The sequence below is a fragment of the Schistocerca americana genome, chromosome 6 (assembly GCF_021461395.2).
Source record: "Schistocerca americana isolate TAMUIC-IGC-003095 chromosome 6, iqSchAmer2.1, whole genome shotgun sequence".
In the NCBI taxonomy this organism is placed as follows: domain Eukaryota; kingdom Metazoa; phylum Arthropoda; class Insecta; order Orthoptera; family Acrididae; genus Schistocerca; species Schistocerca americana.
Window position 1 is genome coordinate 484,980,557 of NC_060124.1, and position 22,187 is coordinate 485,002,743.

The 22,187-nt window shown below is 40.0% G+C and overlaps 1 protein-coding gene across 1 annotated transcript in view; it reads left to right on the forward strand.

Annotated features, from left to right (window-relative positions):
- Positions 1-22,187, forward strand: part of LOC124619868 (odorant receptor coreceptor-like) — a 99,623-nt gene that overhangs the window by 71,802 nt on the left and 5,634 nt on the right. Inside the window, exons 6-7 of the mRNA XM_047146488.1 lie at positions 10,506-10,619; positions 19,726-19,881. Of these exons, the coding sequence (XP_047002444.1) occupies positions 10,506-10,619; positions 19,726-19,881 (270 nt within the window). The remainder of the gene's footprint in view (positions 1-10,505; positions 10,620-19,725; positions 19,882-22,187) is intronic.

Consider the following 22,187-nt stretch of genomic DNA (forward strand, 5'->3'; position numbering starts at 1 on the left):
CGAGGGGACACTGAATAGTGCACGGTACATCCAAACCGTCATCGAACCCATCGTTCTACCATTCCTAGACCAGCAAGGGAACTTGCTGTTCCAACAGGACAATGCACGTCCGCATGTATCCCGTGTCACCCAACGTGCTCTAGAAGGTGTAAGTCAACTACCCTGGCCAGCAAGATCTCCGGATCCGTCCCCCATTGAGCATGTTTGGGACTGGATGAAGCGTCGTCTCACGCGGTCTGCACGTCCAGCACGAACGCTGGTCCAACTGAGGCGCCAGGTGGAAATGGCATGGCAAGCCGTTCCACAGGACTACATCCAGCATCTCTACGATCGTCTCCATGGGAGAATAGCAGCCTGCATTGCTGCGAAAGGTGGATATACACTGTACTAGTGCCGACATTGTGCATGCTCTGTTGCCTGTGTCTATGTGCCTGTGGTTCTGTCAGTGTGATCATGTGATGTATCTGACCCCAGGAATGTGTCAATAAAGTTTCCCCTACCTGGGACAATGAATCCACGGTGTTCTTCTTTCAATTTCCAGGAGTGTAGATTATATGTAATGACATAGATTTAATTAACAACTGCTTATAGCACATTAATTTCATAAATAATTTCACCTGCAAAAATATATAAAAAATGGATTATTAAGCTGAAAGAAGAAATGAATTTTGTGCTGAAAAGTAGTGAACTTCGAATTAACAGGTAGTGAAATGTGTATAAAAAATGTGTTCCATAGCTGTACTTTCCAAAACCTTCAGTCATTATACTATGCAATATAACACCTGCTGTCAAAGCGAACTGCAACAAATACTTAAATAACTACATAGTATAAATATATAAGTTCAATATTATTCTCATCTGCAAAGAAAACTTCAGTATCCATATCATCATAACTCCATTATCATCATCACCTGTAAAGAAAAACTTCATTATTCATAGTAGCATATTCTTCATCATTATTCATCAGCATTCATTATCATCTGCAAAAAATCACTTCATTACTCATTATACAACTATTCCTTATCTCTAGCATATTTCATCACTAAAACTAAGATGTGTAGTTCTGTCTGACAGCTTGCATCAATCACCTTGTATTCTGAAAGAAAAAATTAGTTAAGACTGCTATTCTACGATGTGCATAGTATATTCTTGTTAATGCTTGTTGATCCTGATCCATTTACTCTTCTTCACTAGGTTTGCATCTTCTTTCGATCATTCCTTGGGTGAAATTCCCATTTCTGTTGAATTTATTTCTTACATGCATCATTTCTTTCTGAAATTGATGAACAGAGATTAATGTCTTGCATTTAAATCATATACTCATTAAATAACGACTGGTTTATGATAACATAATTAAGTATACAGCATAACATGACACGAAACGTAATATGTGAAAAACTTAGATAGTGTTCAGAGGCAAAAAATGTACTCAGCGTATCACAATGTAACAGTAAAGTAGTCACGATGTTGAGATATCATAAGGCAAAAATGTCAAAGTCAACTGGTGTTTGCTATGTCTTAACCATTTCATAATGCATACGAACAAAACATGAAATAATCGTATATACATAAGAAAGAAAAAAAATGTGACGTTCGTTGTGTTCAGTTTGTATGTAGTGTATTTAATAGCGGCGAGAATTAAAGACTTTAATGGAGAAAAAACGCGACAAAATTAACATGTCATTAGATAACATTGCATAATTATTCATAAAACACCTAAGTGTCTCTGGAAAAAAATGTGCACAGTCTGATATATAACGACAAGAAAAGCAACCTGCTAACCTTACCTTTCCGGGCACTTGCCAAGAAAAATACGGTAATCATCAGTAATTGGTCATGTAATTAAAATTGAATAAGTGCTCATAAAATGTGTAAATTCATCTGGAAAATATGCACGGTCTGATGTGTAACGACAAGAAAAGCGACCTGCTAACCTTACCTTGCCGGGCACTTGCCAAGAAAAATACGATAATCATCAGTAATTAGTCATGTGAATATAATTGCATAAGTGGTCATAAAGATTAGTAAATGGCATCATAGCATGTTACATCATAAAGTAGTTTCATTCAATAAAGGGTTTAACATTGTATACATGGTGGTTCCCCTTATGTTTTCTGGTTCTCAAAGTTTCGACTGTACAGCATTGGGGTGAGGAATGCTGCGAATCCGATATGGACCTGCGTATAGAAGTTCAAATTTACTGCACTTACCTTTTATTCTGCTGGATAAACAGTGTGTACGTACTAATATCTTCTGTCCAATGTGAAAGTCACGGCGTGTACAAACCTGTTTTTGCTGTCTTCTCCGGGGCTCTCCAGCACGTTTAATGTTGTTCAGCGCAATGTTAATTATTTCATGGTGTCGTAGTCGACGAGATGTAGGAAAGTTTACTAATTCTGTAATTTTGTTAGGTGGTTCAACATTTTTCAGTATAACAGACGGGGATAGCATAGTGGATTCATTTGGAATGGAATTAATTACATCTTGGAATGAGAATATGTGTGTGTCCCAATCAATATATCTTTTATGGCAGTATATTCTACACAGTTTACCAATTTATTTCATTAATCGTTCACAAGGGTTCGAAGACGCATGGTACCTGGATATATAGATCAGAGAAATGTTTCTAGCTCGTAACATATGTGTCCATGTAGCAGAACGAAATTGTGATCCATTGTCAGAAATTACTTTCATCACATGCCCTACATGAAATAGAAAATGTTTTACAAATGCTTTCGAAACAGATTTAGCAGTAGCTTTGCGTAATGGAGTGAGAGTAACAAATTTTGAAGTAAGTTCAACAGCGACAAAGATGTAGCAAAAACCCCTATTGGATCTCGGAATCGGACCAAAAATGTCTACAGTGGCCATATGTTTTGATTTAACAGGTACAATGGGATATAATGGAGGAATATGTGAAGTGGTGTCTGACTTAGCTTGCTGGCAGATTTTACATGACGCTAAAACTCTTCGTATACGTTTTTCCATGTTGGTAAAATAACAGTTCTGTCTCAGAATAAGAAAACATTTTCTGGCTCCGTAATGTGCATAACTTAAATGAGTATACCATATTAATTTGTTAACCAGTTCGTCAGGAATGCATAATAACCAGTTGTTGCTGTCAGGATAAGAGCGGCGAAACAGAATGTCATTGCGTACAGTGTAATGGTTTCTAATCGTAACATTATTCCTATCTTGCCAAAGGTGTTTAATGTCTTTCCACACGTTGTCTTTATTTTGCTCTTGTGCTATGTCCAGTAATGACGACGAAATAAAATTTTCAAATGCAACTTGTTGGATGTACATCACGCTGAAATTTGCTTTGCAGAAGTTGGTTGCGACGTCTTGCTGATTGTTGCTGAGAGAACGCGATAGTGCGTCTGCTACTACATTTTGTGTGCCGGGAATGTGAACTATTGTAAGATTAAATTCTTGTAAATAAAGTCGTGAGTAAATTTAGCTGAAAGTAAGAATTGTATCGCTCTGTGATCTGTGTAAACGGTGGTATGTCTGCCATAAAGAAAGTGCCTAAATCTCGTGAAAGCCCATACTACACATAATGTTTCTAGTTCTGTAACAGAATAATTTCGTTCAGCAGGTGACAGAATGCGACTTGCAAATGCGATATTTTTAATTACTGTAGAGCCATTTTCTTCAATTTTCTGGAAAATGTGTACGCCTAAAGCGGTGTTGGAACTGTCGGTGGCAATGGAAAAATTTCTGGTAACATCTAGGTGTGATAAAAGTGGTGCATTCAACAAAGCATGTTTCAGGTTCATGAATTCACAATGTGCTTGCTTATCCCAGGACCAAATACTGTTTTTACCTGTTAACTGGCATACTCTAGGTGTGGCTAAAGCAGAGTGATGAATAAATTTACGAAAAAAGTTAATTAAGCCCAAAAAACTGCGTAATTGCTTCTTCGTTGTAGGAATAGTATTGTCACGTAGAGCTTGAAGTTTTTCCGGATCAGACGCAATGCCTTCTGCTGAAATTACGTGTCCAAGAAATTATACAGAAGTTTTGCCAAAGTGCGATTTACTGAGGTTAACTGTGAGTTCTTGTGCACGAAAAGTTTGTAACAGTCGTTCAAGAATCATATTGTGTTCAGACCAGTTAGCTTCTGCAATAAGAATGTCGTCTACGTACGTCGTGATAATATTTTTCATGCAAACGTGTGTCGGATAGCGTCAAAACTAATAACATTTCCGTGAACAAGATTCTGCGTGTCAAAATTAATGCTTACGTTACTGGAATATGCAACCTGTACTGTGTCTGCTCAAATTCTATCGTACGTGCTGTTATTTACGGGAGGATGTGGCATATCCACTATTTGAACTGTTTTGTTATTTCTTCCTGACGTATTACGCTATGGATGACACCTATTGTCTGGTTCATTCATGATTATTTGTTGATGCTAATGTTCTTGCTGCTGATAACATAGACTGTTATTAAATGTACGCTGATAATTGTGCTCATTGTTTTTACGTCTGTCGTAATAGTCATTCCTATACGGTGCATTGCGATAGGAATTGAAATAGTGTGTTTCTATACGTAGTTATTTCTTTGCTGCTTTGCGTTACTATTTGTTGTAGCTGAACTATACGTGCACGCGGCGAAACATTAAAGTTTGGTTGACCTTGTAGACTGCATTGTTGGTTAGGTATGCTAAGCGGCTGACTTTCATGCTGTTGCGGTGAAAAACATCTATTGTTACAAAAATATGGTTGCTGTTGCTGCTAATTTTACACATACTGATGATTAGAATTTTTATCTGTTATTAAAATTCTCGTGGTTGTCATTTCTGGAGTGCCTAATGAAAATTGTCACATTCGGTAGAAATTTGTCATATCCGGTTTTCATTACATATTCTTAATACTAAATAGAGCAATAGTTAAAGAGCTATTTTGATAGATATAAAGGATAGTAGAAGAGAAGGCAGCAGTGCAGAAAACTAAAGATGAAACAGCACTACTACAGCTCGGGGCCCTATGCACGCTACGGCACATATTCATTAAAGCGTAATGAATCCCCTGACGTCTATTACGTACTGCAAATAAATTTTAGCTTTTGCGTTGCAGGCAATGGCGGTAAAAATCCAAAAACAAATTGTTGTATCCATGTTAATTCCAATTTCTGCATTATAGGCAATGCTGATGAAAATACAATAGTAAAATGTCGTATCATGTTCAAAGCCAGCTTCTGCATTACAGGTAATAACGGTGAAAGTACAAAAATAAATTGTCATATACAGTGCAAATCGTGTATCTGTGCTCTGTCATTATTAAATTCCTTAGATTTTCTTACAGATAAAAATTGCTCGTAATCTACGTTCTCGTCTCTAAATTTGAGAACACGTTCAGGTTTGTCTGAGAATCTGTTTGTCTGTGTCATTTCGGATTTCAAGTTGCGTAGCTTTTCAGAGTTTAAGTCGCGTGGCTTTTCGGATTTTAAGTCGCGTAGTCTCTGTAAATTGCTCAAATTATACGTGCTGCGTAAGTCTGACAAATGTTCGTAAAGTGGCGTCTGCTGTAATATGTTATTAACTGAAATATTTTTTATCTCTGTTACCTCTTGATGTAAACTTGACAATTTTCTCCGTAGTGAGTTATTAGCTGAATCGATCTCATTGACTGTCTGTTGTAGATTTTGGAATTTCGGTTTGATTAAATGAAACCGGTGAAGTATCGTCTGATTTGCTGTCATTATTACTTTCAATACCGTCAATACGACTGGCCAATTCATCATATTTTTCACTCAGTATTTTTACCTGATCATCGTTCTTAGTGTCAGAAGCATTAATCTGTTTTTGTAATTTACGTGTGGTTTCGTTCAATTTTTTAACGTCACTTTTGACGACATCGGAATCCTGTGTTAGTCCTAATTGTTCGAGTCTGTCGGTCACTGTTTGAAAATCTACTGAGTGTGTATCTGTTTTTGATTTAAGGTCAGAAATCTCACCACGTAATTCTGCGTTCAACTGTTCGATGGTATTAATTTTGTCCGACACTGTAGAAATATTGTTGTCTACGTATGTTTTTGCCTTCGCAAACATTTTACGTTTATCTTCTTGTCTCTGTGCTGTGATTGTTTCCATTACTTGACGTTTTACTTTATTTTGATCCTGAATAAATTTACGGAAACGCGTATCACTGTTTTGTATGTGGTGATTAAAGCGCTCGTCAATTTGAGTGTTCTGTTGTTCGAATTTCGCGTCTATCTTTGCATCCATTGTCCGCGAAAGTTCTGCTGTCATTGCTTTAAACTCGTCGCGTAATTGTGTAGCTTTTTCAGAGCATTGTTTAGCGACTCCGCTAATTTCGTCTCTAAGTGTTTCTGTTGTAGCTATTTGCATTTCCCTTAATTCTTGAGCAACAGATTTAATTTCTTCGCTACTTTTTTTTGAACAAGCCTCAATTTCCACGCGTAACTGTTCCTTAGTATCGTGACATTGCGCGGCAACGTCTCTAATTTGTTCATTAAGCTGTCTGGAACTGTTGTCTAATTTATCATTTAGCTGTCTGGAACTGTTGTCTAATGTATCATTTAGCTGTCTGGAACAGTTGTCTAATTTATCATTTAGCTGTCTGGAACTGTTGTCTAATTTATCATTTAGCTGTCTGGAACTGTTGTCTAATTTATCATTTAGCTGTCTGGAACTGTTGTCTAATTTTTCATTAAGGTGTTTGTTCTGTTCACTAAGTTGTTTGAAATTTTCTTTGAATTGTTTATTATCTTCACCCTGTTGTTTGGAATTGTTGTCTATTTTCTCACTAAGTTTTTCATTCTGTTGTTTGGTATTTTCATTAAGTTCGTTCTTAAAATGTAGCAATACTGCCATCAATTGATCCAAACCAAAAGTAGCTGTTACATTCTCAGTGCTCTGTGATGGAGTACATGCAATTGTCACGTTCTGTGTGACCATTTGGTCATTCTGTAATTTACAAAAAGATTTGTCAGTCGAACGTATACTGTCAGTCACTATTTCGGAATTAAATGAATCCGGCGTACTTTCAATACACTGATCATTTTCATTCAAAAATTTGTCTGTACGTTACTTGAATTTTCCCAACCGGTTATGTTAAGCTGGGCAGCGCTCATTACAATAGACCGCTCCGCGTCATCAATTGTCGTCAAATTAACAGAGGAGACAATTGACTTCGTTTGTTCATCATTAAGATAAAAGTCATCATTAGTGGTTGGAATGCACTGATTGTTAGTGAACGCAGGATTGTCGTCATTACACTGCGTGTCACAAGTCCTATCGGTGAAGTTGTTTAAGTCGGTAATTTCATTCATAATACCTCACGATACACTATTCACAGTCTCTCGCGGCATTTTTACAATAGTCACAATTATTCACAAATGAAATAAGCACAATGCAAAAAGCAACAAACACAAATACAACAGAGCAACGAATTGCCGATGATCTGAGGAAAGAAAGTCATAAAATTAGTAAAAGCGTTGCGCCAAATGCTAATTATATTTTAGTAAATAAGAGCAGATATCTGACTGTGTCTTAGAAGATTCCCAAAGAAATACGATCCTGGCCGGATGTCACCAAGTGTAACCTCCCAACAAAAATTGATAAACAAAGTTAATAAAAAATGGAGCCAAGTGTAACCTCCCCGGAATGTTATTTAATGCACAATGACAATAAATGATAAATTGCAATCTGAACCAAGTGTAAGCTCCCCACAAAAATGTAAGTCAATTCAATGATAATGAAATCTCAGTGACAATGAAAACGCAATTAGACCGAAATGTCGATCTTAGGCCCTGTGCAATAATTAAACCCGAATTCTTACCTCAGTATAACTGCATGTCAAAATTCTGCTCTTATTCTTCGCCATAGCTTGGAGGAAATGCATCGCAAATATTCTTTGAATTTAAGTAAATCTTTTCTTTAAGGAAATGCATGGGAAATATTATTTCAATTAAATGTTTCTTATGTTAAGAAAACTGCTTTGAAAACAAAATTATTATTGGGCAATTCTTGAACAAATTATTTACAGTTAACATACATTACATTATCAGATGAGCGCAATGCTGCTTCATTACCTTATTTAAAAAATACACCTCATCCCGAATCCCGACCAGAGACCCATGTCGACGCCCGCCGACTCCTCACATACGAAAACGACTGTCTCGCACGCGCTACTAGCACAGACAAACTACATGCTCTCGCGACTTGCTACGTACAACAACTGCCCCGCAACTGAACTCTCGCGACCGACTGCCATTCGCAACTCAACTGCACTCTCGCGCAGTCAAGCGCAGACTAGCCACGATAAATAACTCTCTGGTCAGAGATTCTGTCATGCCTCACCATCGCTGTTACGTACGCGTTTCAACATTGATCAAGATACCATGCACCTGTCCTGCACCGCCGGAGCGTGGACTTGGCTAGCTGCCTTACGGATGGGATCCGTCAACGTCTCAGACTTAAGGGGAGGGTACATAAATGACCGACCAAGACAACGCGCTAATGGTGACAGTAGTAATATGAATTCTATGTTAGATGTAGATTAAAACGGAATAAATTATTAGCAGAAAACTGCTGCGAATTCCAAAATCTTGGGCCAGCCCGGTGACAGGGGCATGCCCACTGGGAATAGCTCAGTGGGCACGGCCGACAAGGTAGGTTCATACCTTACAATGGCACACCTGGAACGCTGCAGATAGTGTACACTAGTCCCTAAGCATTTTTTCAATGCAGTATAGAATCAGAAAGCAGATACTAGAGTATTAACCACGTAGACAGCTTATTAGAAAAAGTAACATGTAGAATAAATAATGATAGCTTAAGCAAGAGATGCCCATAGTGAAGTAATAACATAACAGAATACACAAACAATGTAGCTGTAGTAATTGTAATGTATATGTAGAATTAGGACCCACTAATGAGTGAGGTAGTGTGTCGTTTCTCTATCAAGTTGCTGCTTTGAAAATAATTACCTCACAGACGCTGCCTTGTGGCAGGTTGCATTGGCATCCAGATACAAACAATCTTCATCTTCGAACTGTTTGTCTACTCTATGTACTACACAGAGTTGTACAACGTATTTTCTTAAACGAAATAAGGGGAGCACATTGAAAGAACAAGAGGAATTAAATGTGTAACACCACCTCCTTCATACTTCACTGTTGGCTCTACACATGATGACAGGTACAGTTCTCCAGTCATTCGCTTGACAGTCGTACCCTCTTCTTCGTAACTCCCTACTTACAGTCGTTGCGCAAGCAGGGCTGCAGGTAGCATTTAGAAACTCGTGAGTCGTCCTTCCAACTGGTTTTGGGCGATAGTTTACAACCACCCTCCGCAGTGCTCGACTACCTGTCATTACGTGAGGTCTGCCAGGTTTCGATTGTTCCTTGGAGTTTCCACTTCAAAATCACATTGCCAAAAGTGGACCTTGGCAGCTTCAGAAGGGTTGAAATGTTCCTGATGGATCTGATACTCAGGTGGTATCGAATGACAAGTGCACGGCCAAAGACACTGAGTTCGCCTGGCCGAAACATTGCGCTATTACCGGTTCTCAAGGGACAGCAAAATACTCCCCGCCACCTTTTATACCGGCGGGTCCACCTCTCTTAATTATCTGGTGCTCAGTTCGCGTTTATATAGTGGATTACGGATACTTTTGTTCAGATATAATGTGAGTGGTACTCTCAGATGAAGAGACTGACGCAGAAGAGGAACTCGTGGAGGGTCGCATCATATTAGTCGGAATGCCCAAACGAAGAAAAGATGATGACGCTCATATCACACTTCATGAGCTCAATCGAGATTTCCTGCCGGTAGCAATGAGTTATTGGTTGCTCATTTCAAGGTGGATGACGTTACAGCATGATACAATTTGGAAATTTGTGGTAAGTTACTATGGGACCATACTGCTAAGGTCATCGGTCCCTAGGCTTACGCACCGCTTAATCTAACTTAAACTAACTTACGCTAACGGCGACACATATACCCATGCCCGAGGGAGGACTCGAACCTCCGACGGGGGAAGCTGCGCGAACCGTGGCAAGGTGCCATAGACAGCGCGAACCGCGGCAAGGCACCTTTTACCGCACGGCTACCCCCCACAGACACGTTGTAATGATATAGAACTACTACTTGCACCAATCAATGAGTTTATCTATTGAGGAAGTAAAATAAATCACGATGGCAGCAGGAGAGAATAGCAAGAAAAACAGATTTGACTAGATCTCACAAAAAATAAGCCTCACTGTGTTTCAGATTACACATATCATTCATTTAAGAAATAGTCATGGTTATATTTGAAAATTGTGAACCTGTCCTCCAAGTTATTGTTCGAGACTTTCGTAAAGGTTAAATTTTTAAGATCCTGTGAGTAGTTAACTAAAAATTTCTTTCGGGTATACTTGCGACAGTATTTTTACGTGAAAAACCTGATGTTTAATATATACGCCAGATCTGGTTGTTATACAATCATTTCAAAAGTTGAGATGCAATGTTGGTTTCTATTTGTATTTGCCAGGCTTTCCGTCCGGGCGCGAAGAGATCACTTGTTCTGAAGAAATTGCTGACCTTCCCAGCGTACATCAACCAGACCGCCCACTTCTGCTGGTACGGCCAGGAAATCATAGACCAGGTACGTGGTGGAGTCGACTCATGCCGGTGATTGGGAGATTATGTGTCACTCTCTTTAGATGGAAAGAGTGTTTATTAGCTTAATCTTATAACTATATGAGTTTCCTTCCCTGTTCACAAACAAGCTACTGAAATTAGTTTTTCTGTTAATTTCCCTGTAGGTACTTAGCGAAACATTATAACGTGAAATAAGGTACAAAGAAAAAGATCAGTTTTTCTGTTGACTCCACTGTAGGCACTTGGTGAAACATTATTACATGAGAAACAATTAGTGTAGTTTGTTTCACTAACTATTTGGTGCTCTATGATTACTAACGTATTTTCTCCATATTTAGTATCAACAATACACTTATTAGACCATTGTGAATTGTCTACTGTTTATGTTTGTGCCATTATGCTCAGCAGCAGTGCTGCCATACGGTGGACTAATAACCCAAAACCTAGGTCGACATATGAGTAATTATTGACAAACGTGTGAAATAAGCACTTTAATTTTTTATAGCACAGACTAGAAATTACGACAGAAACATTAATTAAAAAATTTCTGCTGTTGCTTCAGTGGACTGTATGAATAACAGACTGACCTTTATCCTTGAAAGACATCATGTTTACGCCAGTGACTGCTACATTTTTTATTTCTATTGCAATTTCGGCCTTAGGCCATTATCAAGTGCAGATGTTTTGGCTTTAAGCCATGTCTACTTTACACAACCTGACACATTTATATGTACGTATATTACAGCAAATGACAACGACATATAAATGTATCAGCTTGTATAAAGTGGACATGAATTAAAGCCAAAATATCTCCACTTGGTAATGACCTAAGACCGAAATTGCTAAAGTGGGATTAAAAAGTTTAACAGTCACTGGAGTAAACATGATGTCTTTCAAGAAATTACACATGACTGTGAATCCCAGTTACGAAAACTTAAATGAACTTTATCCGTTTGTCAGCGACATGAGGGTACGTCTCGAGAGGAGATATTAGATGTCCTGAGGGGTTCAAGAAACTATAGTGGAATGAATGTGGTGATATTTTTGCGAAAGATCATTTAGATTATGTTTTTCGGAAAATGTATTCTGTGTACAATCACTGCACACTCACAAATTAATTTTAGGTCTACAGTTGGGCGACGTAACAATAACTTGTGGAGAATATCATGAAATTGCTTTCTGGATAGTAAAATTGAACGCATAGCTCTTTGTAGATATTCGCCGCCCATATTTTCGTTGGCATCGGATGTTTCCACGAGATTAAAGGGATTTCTCGAAGGAAATGCGTTCTCTACGTACTGCTATGACCGTCAGCAATGAAGGAGTCTGTCCCGCAACTGCGCCGCTTACTCCAAAGTGAGCATCGTTTGTGACAATTCTCGAAAAACACGCCTCTGTCGATGGCAGGTTGTTGTGCTGGAACAGCTTGGTAGCTGCCTCGTCTCGTGGTCTGAAGTTGGTAGTCATACGGCCCCACGGTTATCGATTGTTTCTTTGCTAAAAGAACCACCAACGCGTGCTCAGCTCTCCCTTAGAGCAAATGGTTTGCCTATTAGTGTTTGTTCTTCTCAAGAAAACTGTGGGCGCCTAACTGAAATTCAAGATATAGTGGCAGTGACTAATGTTGTGAGTTTAAGGCCTAGTGGTGTGGGCTGTGCCCTAAGTGGGATCTTATCTTGCAACTCTTTTGGGTTAAGAACAAAGGTCCGCTCTGCCTCATCGCAGCCACGCTATTTGTACATACTAGCATAACTTGTGTTTTATGGTGCCACAGCAATCTTGCAGAACGGCCGGTAATAGATTCTGTTTAAAGTAGATTGTAACATGTGCTACGTTTCTTGTTGAATTGTGCCAGTAGCTGTATTCTAAAGATAACTGAACTGCCTTAAATTCTTCTACACTGTCAGGTTAGCCTAGTAGTGTTTGTATAGCGGCTGTTAACGTGGTTGGTGGCTTGCGGAGGCTATTTTTGAAGGCTGCTTTTACATGTGTTAAAATGGTTTAAATATTTTCTGTGTCGGTTTAATATTTTTTGATTTTTGCTGTGCCCGCATTTGTATTTCCCTCAAGTAAGATTTCACCAGGGCGAGCCAAAGGTTTATTGTTGTGTGTTTCATAGTCTAAGACAGCTTTGCCATGTGTGTTTTAGGAATAACACTACTTTTCTTGTCCCGTTGAGGCCGGGAACAGACAACCGAGATTTACCTCTGTGTCTATTGTGTCGCCAGCGCCCTTGCGCCACGAGCTGGCATCGACCTGATCAGTTGTAATGTTTTCGTGTTTGATCTACTTCCTTCTCGCGACAAGAAAATCTTGAAGCGTGGTTGAAGATTAAAGTGAGGCTCGAGTAAAATTGTATTCCATAAGATTTCTTCGTTCTAAAGAAAAGAAACATTAATGCTTGGTGTTCGTTAAGATTTACGAAGTTCTAAAGAAAATAGCCATTCATGCTTAGGCCTCTTTCAAAGCTCGTATTGTTCAAAAGAAAAAGACTCATTTATGCTTGGACCCTGTAACACATTAGAAAAGAGTTTTGATTTTCAGTAAACTGGTTGTAAAGATTGCTAAGTAACAAGCGATGTTCTGTGTTTCCCTGCCCTTCTTCAAGAGTCTGACTATTGGTGTCCTTTATCTTAGTATACATCCTTCTTGACCGTATCATTGACACCAGTAGTCAACAGGCAATCAAAATTAGGCTGTACATATATGGTCAGACGAGCATTTGATCATTTCAACAGCAGCAGAAAATGGTACAACGTAAGTAACATTCGCAATGAGCAGGAAAGTAGGGAAGATACTGAGTTAGTGTGAACAGTTCAGCTACACGATTCTCCTCAACATAATCGACAGCAAACCAACGCCAACTCATTTGTTCAGATATGCACGCTGACGTCACAAGCAGAAGGTGAAGAAACACACGAAGAAAGTGAGGACATTCAACGGAAGTGCAACATGTAAAGCGAGATGAAAATGTAATAATTACGGGGGACTGAAAGAGGGAGCTACGGGAGAATATGGATTCGGCAGTAGGAATGAGAGTGAAGAGAGACTAATTGACGTCTGCAATATACACTGATCAGCCAGGACATTATGACCACCTACCTAACAGTCGGGGTTTCCACCTTTGTCATGGACAAGAGCGGCGACGCTCCTAACATGGAATCAATGAGGCCTCGGCAGGTCGCTGGAGAGAGATGGAGCCACATCCACACACACAAGTCATCTAATTGCCGTAAATTCCGGGGAGGGGTTGGGGTGATGAGGTCTGACGCCACGTTCAATAACATCCCAGTTGTTTCGATCAGGTACACATCTGGCGAATAGGGGGACAAGCACATCAGTTTGAATTCGCCACTTTGTTTCTCTAACCACTCCTCACACTCCTGGCCGTGTGATGTGACGCATTATCTTGTTGAAAAATGCCACTGCTGCCTGGAAATGTAATCGTCATGACGCGCTTAAGTGTCTGCAACCAGTGTACAATACTCCCTGGCCGTCATGGTGCCTTGAACAAGCTCCACTGAACCTATGGATGCCCAATTGCATGTTCCCTACAGCATAATGCAGCCGCCGCCTAGGCGCGCAGTCTGGAACCGCGCGACCGCTACGGTCGCAGGTTCGAATCCTGCCTCGGGCATGGATGTGGGTGATGTCTTTAGGTTAGTTAGGTTTAAGTAGATCTAAGTTCTGGGGGACTGATGACCTCAGATGTTAAGTCCTAAGTGCTCAGAGCCATATTGTAGACGCATTGAATTTCTTAGTTGCGTTTACAACTCTCTTCCACATAAAAGTTATCTCTGACCGAAATTTCCTCGGACTTCACTTTCATGGCAGTAATTTGCAATTATTACCTAGATGTTCGGCAAATAACTAAAGATGAAATTTCTTTCTTCTTCCTTTCTACTAAAACACACTCTGTAATGCTTAATGTTGGTGTTTATCAAGACTTTCTCGTGCTATATCATCAGCAAAGTGGTCGTACGTGTATGGATAGCTTTTCCCTACTTTACATCATGATGGTCTTTCCTACTTGGGTTTTGGGGTGTTACAATGGGTTAGGTGTGTTCGGTACACTCTGCCCAGCATTAACATCTTACGTTAGTTCCGACACAGTTCATCGTCTGTTCTGTTTTACCAGTCTGCCCAACCTACGATGCCCGAGATATGTAATGAGGAGTGGCCGCCCAACGTCTCGATGTGGTTTCACATTGCTTTCACCACGTGTTGAAGACACACACCAAAACACTCCTCGAAAACCCTAAATGCTCATGCCGAGCCTCCGGCCATCACACTGTGTCCTCGGTCAAACTCAGATCGCGCGCCTTTGCCATTTGACACAGGGACAGCACGCTCACTGGTACTAGATGCGTTTGACTAAAAGTTATCCCTAGCCAGATGACGTCGCTATCGCCTGGACGGGTTTATATCGACAGTAGGTCATAATGTTGTGCCTTATCAGGGTACAATGTGTTAGTTTTAATTTCGGGCAACTAAATATCTAGAAAACGACGAATCGTACGAAAAAGAGTCTTAGATGAAATGTTAATATCAGTAAAGCTGACACCTGTCTGCGCTAGATATGGCCACCTCCTAACCATTCATCCTGCTTGGTCGGGGTCAAAATTGAATTTTAAAATTCTGAACCCTCTCTAGTTTCATTACACATTCGAGCTCTAAGCCAAACACTATGTACAGTTTACTAAAACTATTGTTTCACACTTGTGGTAGCGCTGTAATCGACAAACATCTGGTGTGCCTCTTTTTGCAATTAGGATCCGTTGCATTTGATTCTAGAATTCATTAATGATGTAAATGTAAGTCACTGCGCTCTAATGGTTCATATTTATGTTCGAAATTTACTTTAGTGCTGTGAATTTGCTATTACGGTACAACATGGTTAGCCGATTCAATATCTGATTGGAAATTACGTTTCGCGTGATCCAGGACAACGACGTAAATATATTAGTTTTCCGTTCCCATGGGATGCTTCGTACTGGTGAGTCTCCTTGCCTTTCGTCATTGGCGTGTATGATTTCGGTGAGTCCCCTTACCTCTCACAATTAGTGTGCTTGATTTCAGTGGTTTCCCTTGCCTGCCACCACTGGGGTGCTTGAATTCAGTGAGTGCCCATGGCAGGTGCTCCCTTCACTACTACTTCATGGTCGTTTTACCTTATTGTAATTAGAACGAAAAATGATTCAGCTGGGGCGTATTCTCTTTATTCTCTGTGCGACCGGCCAGTTCCAAACTTGACCATTTTCAAGCTCGTACTTAAGTTTGCAGCTCATTTTACATTGTAACACATTGTTGGTACATATGGACAGGAATATGTCCACATGTACTAGGTATGTATTAAAATCTAATACGTGCTTGAAAGTGACATAAATTTGAAACTGATCGATCGCACAGATAATAAAAACAATACAGCCTACTTGGACCCTGTTTTCAGTCTCAAAACACGTCGAAGTTATGGACTCCCACAAAAATATTATTTTAAAATCATTGGAATGGTTTTGGTTTGTATTCCGCTGTTAGCCCCGTACCGGCCAGCACGAGAGCTACGTCAGTTGTATGGAAACATACAATGAGATCAATCGCACTGATGGCGGGGTTCGAGGGCGGCCAACGAAATCAAGCATTTCAATGCTTTGGACTCACCTCAATCAATCCCATAGGGACAGAAACCTACGTTACCATACAAGTAGCCTGTTTGCCAGAAATGTTAATTTCTAGCCATATTATTTGTACTGTACAATCACCTTCGCAACACTAAAGTAAATTTAGAACATCGGTATCAACCGTTAGAAGGGAAAGGTTTACATTTACATCGTAAATGTGTCGGTTCTTAATTGCAAGAACAGGGACACGTGAGTCGATTACAGCACAATCTAACACGAATGGGAAGCAATGATTTGAGTAAACCATCGAATTTTTGCGTCGAATTCGAATATGCAACAAAATGGTGTGTGTGGGGGGGGGGGGGGAGGTGAGGGGGGGGGGGGGGCTTCTTCCCATTTGAAAATACGAAGTTAATCCCGCCCATGCAGGAAAGGTGGTTAAGAGGTTGCCACTTGTAAGATAGATGTCAGCTCTGCTAATATAGACTTTTCACCTAGAGCACTTTCTTAGTATGATGGGTCGTACTCGAGATATTTAGTTGTTTCAAGTTACAACAAACTACCTGTATTTCAGCTAGTAATAGCAAAAACAGTGTTCAAAACTCCTCGAAGGTGGAGTTATACTTGGAAAAGGCCAAGTGAGACAGGAAGATTCGAGCGTGATTACGTCAGGCCCAAAGGCAAATATTCATCAGTCAGAGCACCAGAGTCAGTCTATCAGATCCCAGTTTTATAATTACTGTCCTCCGATTTCATCAATCTGAATGCTGGGCTTGGCACTTGTTCTCTGTCCTTTGTCCCACAAGCCACATGCTACGAGACCCTGCTATCTGATCTCACTGCCAAGCTGTAATACTGCCTGTCTAATATCAGAGAGTGAGTAGCGTGCTACAGACATTCTTTTGTGTTTCTCAACCAAAGATAAAGCTACTCTAACTGACAGAAAACTGACTGTACGTTCTTTTGAACATGCAAGTGCTGACGTATATACCAGTATTTGAATAGTACGATAGATCTGAATAGCAGAAGACTTTCAAAATATTCGAAAATGTTTTGTGCTGTTCAGAATGAACATTGTCTTCATATTCTCATCATGTATGTAGGTCTGTGTTATTTCTTATCACTAGCTTCTAATTTGAATATTTAACTGTATCGTAATTATTGTTCAATTTATCTGCATAAATATGAGTTAGTTGTATCTTTTGATCTTAAATTATGCTGTTAATGTGATCCCAGAGTGGGATGCCACTGTGTGTCAATCCGTATATTATGTCTAACTACCTGTAAACAAATTAATTGTGCTATTTCACCACCTCATTCTATGCAACTCAGTACATTTTCCTTAACAAGAGCTAATCAACAACATCTAGCTTGTCACAACCGTGTTAATTTTAACCAAGATACGATCTTTAGATCCGCCAGCGCACTTCATACAGCGTATGTCACAAAGTGATTATTCCAGAGTAAATATGAAGTCGTCAGAATTTCCTTCCTGTTACTGTCTTCATGCTGATGTACTTGGCTATTACTTATTTTGTCTGCCATCTATATCTACTTAGTCAACATGGATATCCTCTATCATGCTCTGCTATACTCTTCCCATCTCCAGAATACTGATCTCGAAAGGCTTTTCATACTGTAATCGAGTGTTATCTTGTTACTTTGTTCTGACAACATTAAGCAAACGGCCCTCACTGAGTACACCTAGTATGTTCCTCCATGTATATGTCCCTAAGACAATTAGCATCTAAGAATGGAATACCATGTAAACTAGTTAATTTTGGATTTGAGAAAATGTGCCGTGGATGGATACTCGCTCATGCTACACATTATGCTGCTGAGAAGAGCGTGAATGTCACGAATTCTGCGGCTTTTTAGGCATCCATTTTACCATAGTCCACACCAGAAAAGTAAGCGAAGGGATGGTTTCATTGATGCCTTTTATGCCACCTCCTTAGGCCATTTCGTGTCGATTCTGAGAGGCGATGACCTGATAAATTTTCCATGGCCATCCGTAAGAAAACGATGATTTCAAGCCATGGTATCGCGGTTGTGACTTCCATTGCAGAAGCGTCTAGAGAAGGGATGAGATATTAAGGGGTGAGTAGTGAACTTCTCCTCATATGTCACTACCTCGGCTGCCTTGGGCAGAGTTTTGCTGATATTTGATGCCAACATGAAATCATGAACTCACCTTATACCTCATGTGAACTGAGGTCTGGTCCTTTCTTCGTATGCGTCAACACTTCATTTGTTTGAAGCGTCGCCGTTCCTGAGTATGACTGCAAAGGGCGCTACGCTTTTGCATCCGTGCAGTGGAAGTTAGGGGACATCTCTCAGCCTAATTTTACATCTACATCTACATCTGCATACATTCTCCTCAATCCACCATACGGTGCGTGGTGGAGGGTACCTCGTACCACAACTAGCATCTTCTCTCCCTGTTCCACTCCCAAACAAAGCGAGGGAAAAATGACTGCCTATAAGCCTCTGTACGAGTCCTAATATCTCTTATCTTATCTTTAGGGTCTTTCCGCGAAATGTATGTTGGCGGCAGTAAAATTGTACTGCAGTCAGCCTCAAATGCTTATTCTCTAAATTTCCTCAGTAGAAATTCACGAAAAGAACGCCTCCTTTCCTCCAGAGACTCCCACCCTAGTTCCTGAAGCATTTCCGTAACACTCGCGTGATGATCAAAACTACCAGTAACAAATCTAGCAGCCCGCCTCTGAATTGCTTCTATGTCCTCCCTCAATCCTACCTGAAAGGGATCCCAAACGCTCGAGCAGTACTCGAGAATAAGCCGTATTAGTGTTTTATAAGCGGTCTCCTTTACGGATGAACCACATCTTCCCAAAATTCTACTAATGAACCGAAGACGACTATCCGCCTTCCCCACAACTGCCATTACATGCTTGTCCCACTTCATATCGCTCTGCAATGTTACGCCCAAATATTTAATCAAGTGACTGTGTCAAGCGCTACACTACTAATGGAGTATTCAAACATTACAGGATTCTTTTTCCTATTCATCTGCATTAATTAAAATTTACCTATGTTTTGAGTTAGCTGCCATTCTTTACACCAATCACAAATCCTGTCCAAGTCATCTTGTATCCTCCTACAGTCACTCAACGACGACACCTTCCCGTATACCACAGCATCATCAGCAAACAGCCGCACATTGCTATCCAACCTATCCAAAAGATCATTTATGTAGATAGAAAACAACAGCCGACCTACCACACTTCCCCGGGGCATTCCAGATGCGTCGCAGTGGGGTTTTAAAAGTGTAGCTCTAATTCTTTTTTTTCGTATTGTATAACCAATTATCACATCTTCTCGGCACACTTATACTTCACAAATGATTTTGGTCAAATTCTTCATTTGTGTGGCTGCTGAATAATTAGTTTATTAGGCCTGGAACTGTTGAAATGTGTTTTTTTGTTGCAACACAAGTATCATCTTACTCTACAGCGTGTTTGGTTTCAGAGCGAGCGGTTGCTGGAGTCCGCCTTCAGCTGCGGCTGGGCGGACGCTGACCAGCGTTTCTGCAGTTCACTGCGCATCTTCATGCTGCAGGTGTCGCGCCCGCTTAAGCTGCAGATAGGCAAGATATTCACGCTCTCCAGAAACCTCTTCATGCAGGTTTGTAGACGTGTACACAAGCTTTAATACCGTAGGCAGTGATAATCAGCTGCTTAGAAAGGTAGTCTGAAAATATTTAGATTGTTGGAGCTCCGCAACTTGTTCGTACTTATTAAGCTCGTAGCCTACGGCGTCCAGCGTTAATTTCAGTAAAATCCTTTTCGGTCTTAGATTGACACATTATAAGACAATAAAACAAGTACAGAACAGACTTTCCAACTGTCTCTGCAGCGATCTTCTACTTACCGACTAAACTCGCTCTTTTGATTCGTTTGATGTGGCCTGTTACGAATTCGTCTCTTATGCCAACCTCTTCATTTCGACTTGCTCTCTTCGACCTTAATTATTTGTGGGATGTATTCTAATTTATGTCTTCTTCTGCAGTTTTTACCTCCTGCAGCTCCCTCTGCTCTCATGGACGTCATTTCCTGATGTCTTAACATAGGTACAGTAATCCTATCCCTTCATGTTGTCAGTCTTTTGCATAGGTTCGTTTCTTCGCAGATCATGCAATGAACCGTGTCGTATCTTATTTCACCTACGTTTTAACAGCCTTCTATAGCACAACATCTCAAATGCTTTGATTCTCTTCATTTCCGGCTTTCCCAAGTTCTGTTATTTATAATGATGAACTGTCAGTTGCAAAATTCTAACAAAAAAATTTTACAGAAGAGTAGAAAAGCTGGTAGAAATCGACCTTGGGGGAGATCAGATTGGATTGCAGAGAAATGTATGATAATGCTAAGAAATGCTGAGCACACGAAGTATTTTAGAAGATAGGTTAAGGAAAGGCAAACCTACTTTTGTAACATTTGTAGACTTAGAGAAAGCTTCCGACAATGTTTACTGGAATATTGTATTTAAAATTATGAAGGTAGCATGGTTACAATACTGGCACCGAAAGGCTATTTACGACTAGTACAGAAGCCAGACGGCAGTTATACGGCAGTTATAAGAATTGGGGGACTTTAAATGGAAGCAGTGGTTGGGAATGGAGTGAGACACTGTTGTAGCTTAACCTCGATGTTACTCAGCAGCAAGCAGTAAAAGAAACCAAAAGTAGGAATTAAAATTCAGCGCGAAGAAATAAAAATTTGAGGTTTGCCAATGACACTGAAATTCTATCAGAGACTGCAAAGGATTTGGAAGAGCAGATAAACGGAATGGACAGTGTGTTGAATAAAGGTTATAAGATGAACAGCAACAGAAGCAAAACGAGGATAATGGGATGTAATAGGACTACATCATGTGATGCTGACCGAATTAGATTAGGAAACGAGACACTTTAGGTAGTACTTGAGTTTTGCCATTTGGACAGCAAAATTATTGACTTCCGAAGTAGACACAACCGAAAATGTAGACTGGCAATGGCAAAGAAGCGTTTCTGAAAAAGCCGTATTCCTTAGCTTCGAATATAAATTTCAGTGTTACGAAGTCATTTCTGAAAATTTTTGTATGGAATGTAGCCACATATGGAAGTGAAATATGGGCGATAAACAGTTTAAACGAGAAGAGAATAAAATCTTTCGAAATGTAATGCTACAGAAGATTGCTGAATGTCAGATGCATAAATCATGTAACAAATGAGGAAGTACAGAAGAGCGTTGGGGATCGGTTGACAGGACAGATTCTGAGATATCAAGGAATCACCAGATTAGTATTAGAACGAAGTGTGTGTGTGGGGGGGAGGGGGGGTTCGAGAGGGGGGGGGGGCATAAAGCTTAGAGGGAGACCAAGAGATGAACAGAGATTCAGAAGGGTGTAAGTTGTAGAGACGAAAAATCTTGCGCAGGATGGAGTAGCATGGAGAGCTGCATCAAACTAGTATTTGGACGGAAGACAACACATATCACGTGATTCATTTCTACACGATACAGTGCTTAAGATGAACGTTCTCAGAAATGTCTTCCTCAAATTAAGGTATATGTTTAATATCACTAGACTTCTTCTGGACAGAAATGCCCTCTTTCCCTGAGTTAGTCTGCTTTCTGTTTTTTCTTTTTATCTGTCATGTATTATTTTGCTTCCAATGCAGAAGCATTTTTCACTTTACCTAATTCGTGGTCAATAATTCTGGTCTTAAGTTTCTCGCTAATCTCATTTGTGTTACTCATCAGTTTTGTCTTTCTTTTGTTTCCCTTTCAACCGTTCTGTACTCATTAGAGTTCACTCCATTCAATCAGTCCTGTAACTCTTCTTCACTTTCAAGGAAAGCTATGTCATCAGCGATAACTTTTCATCCTCTGCTTGAATCCCACTCCTGAACTATCCATTTACCTCCGTCTTTTCTTCTTCGATGCACAGAA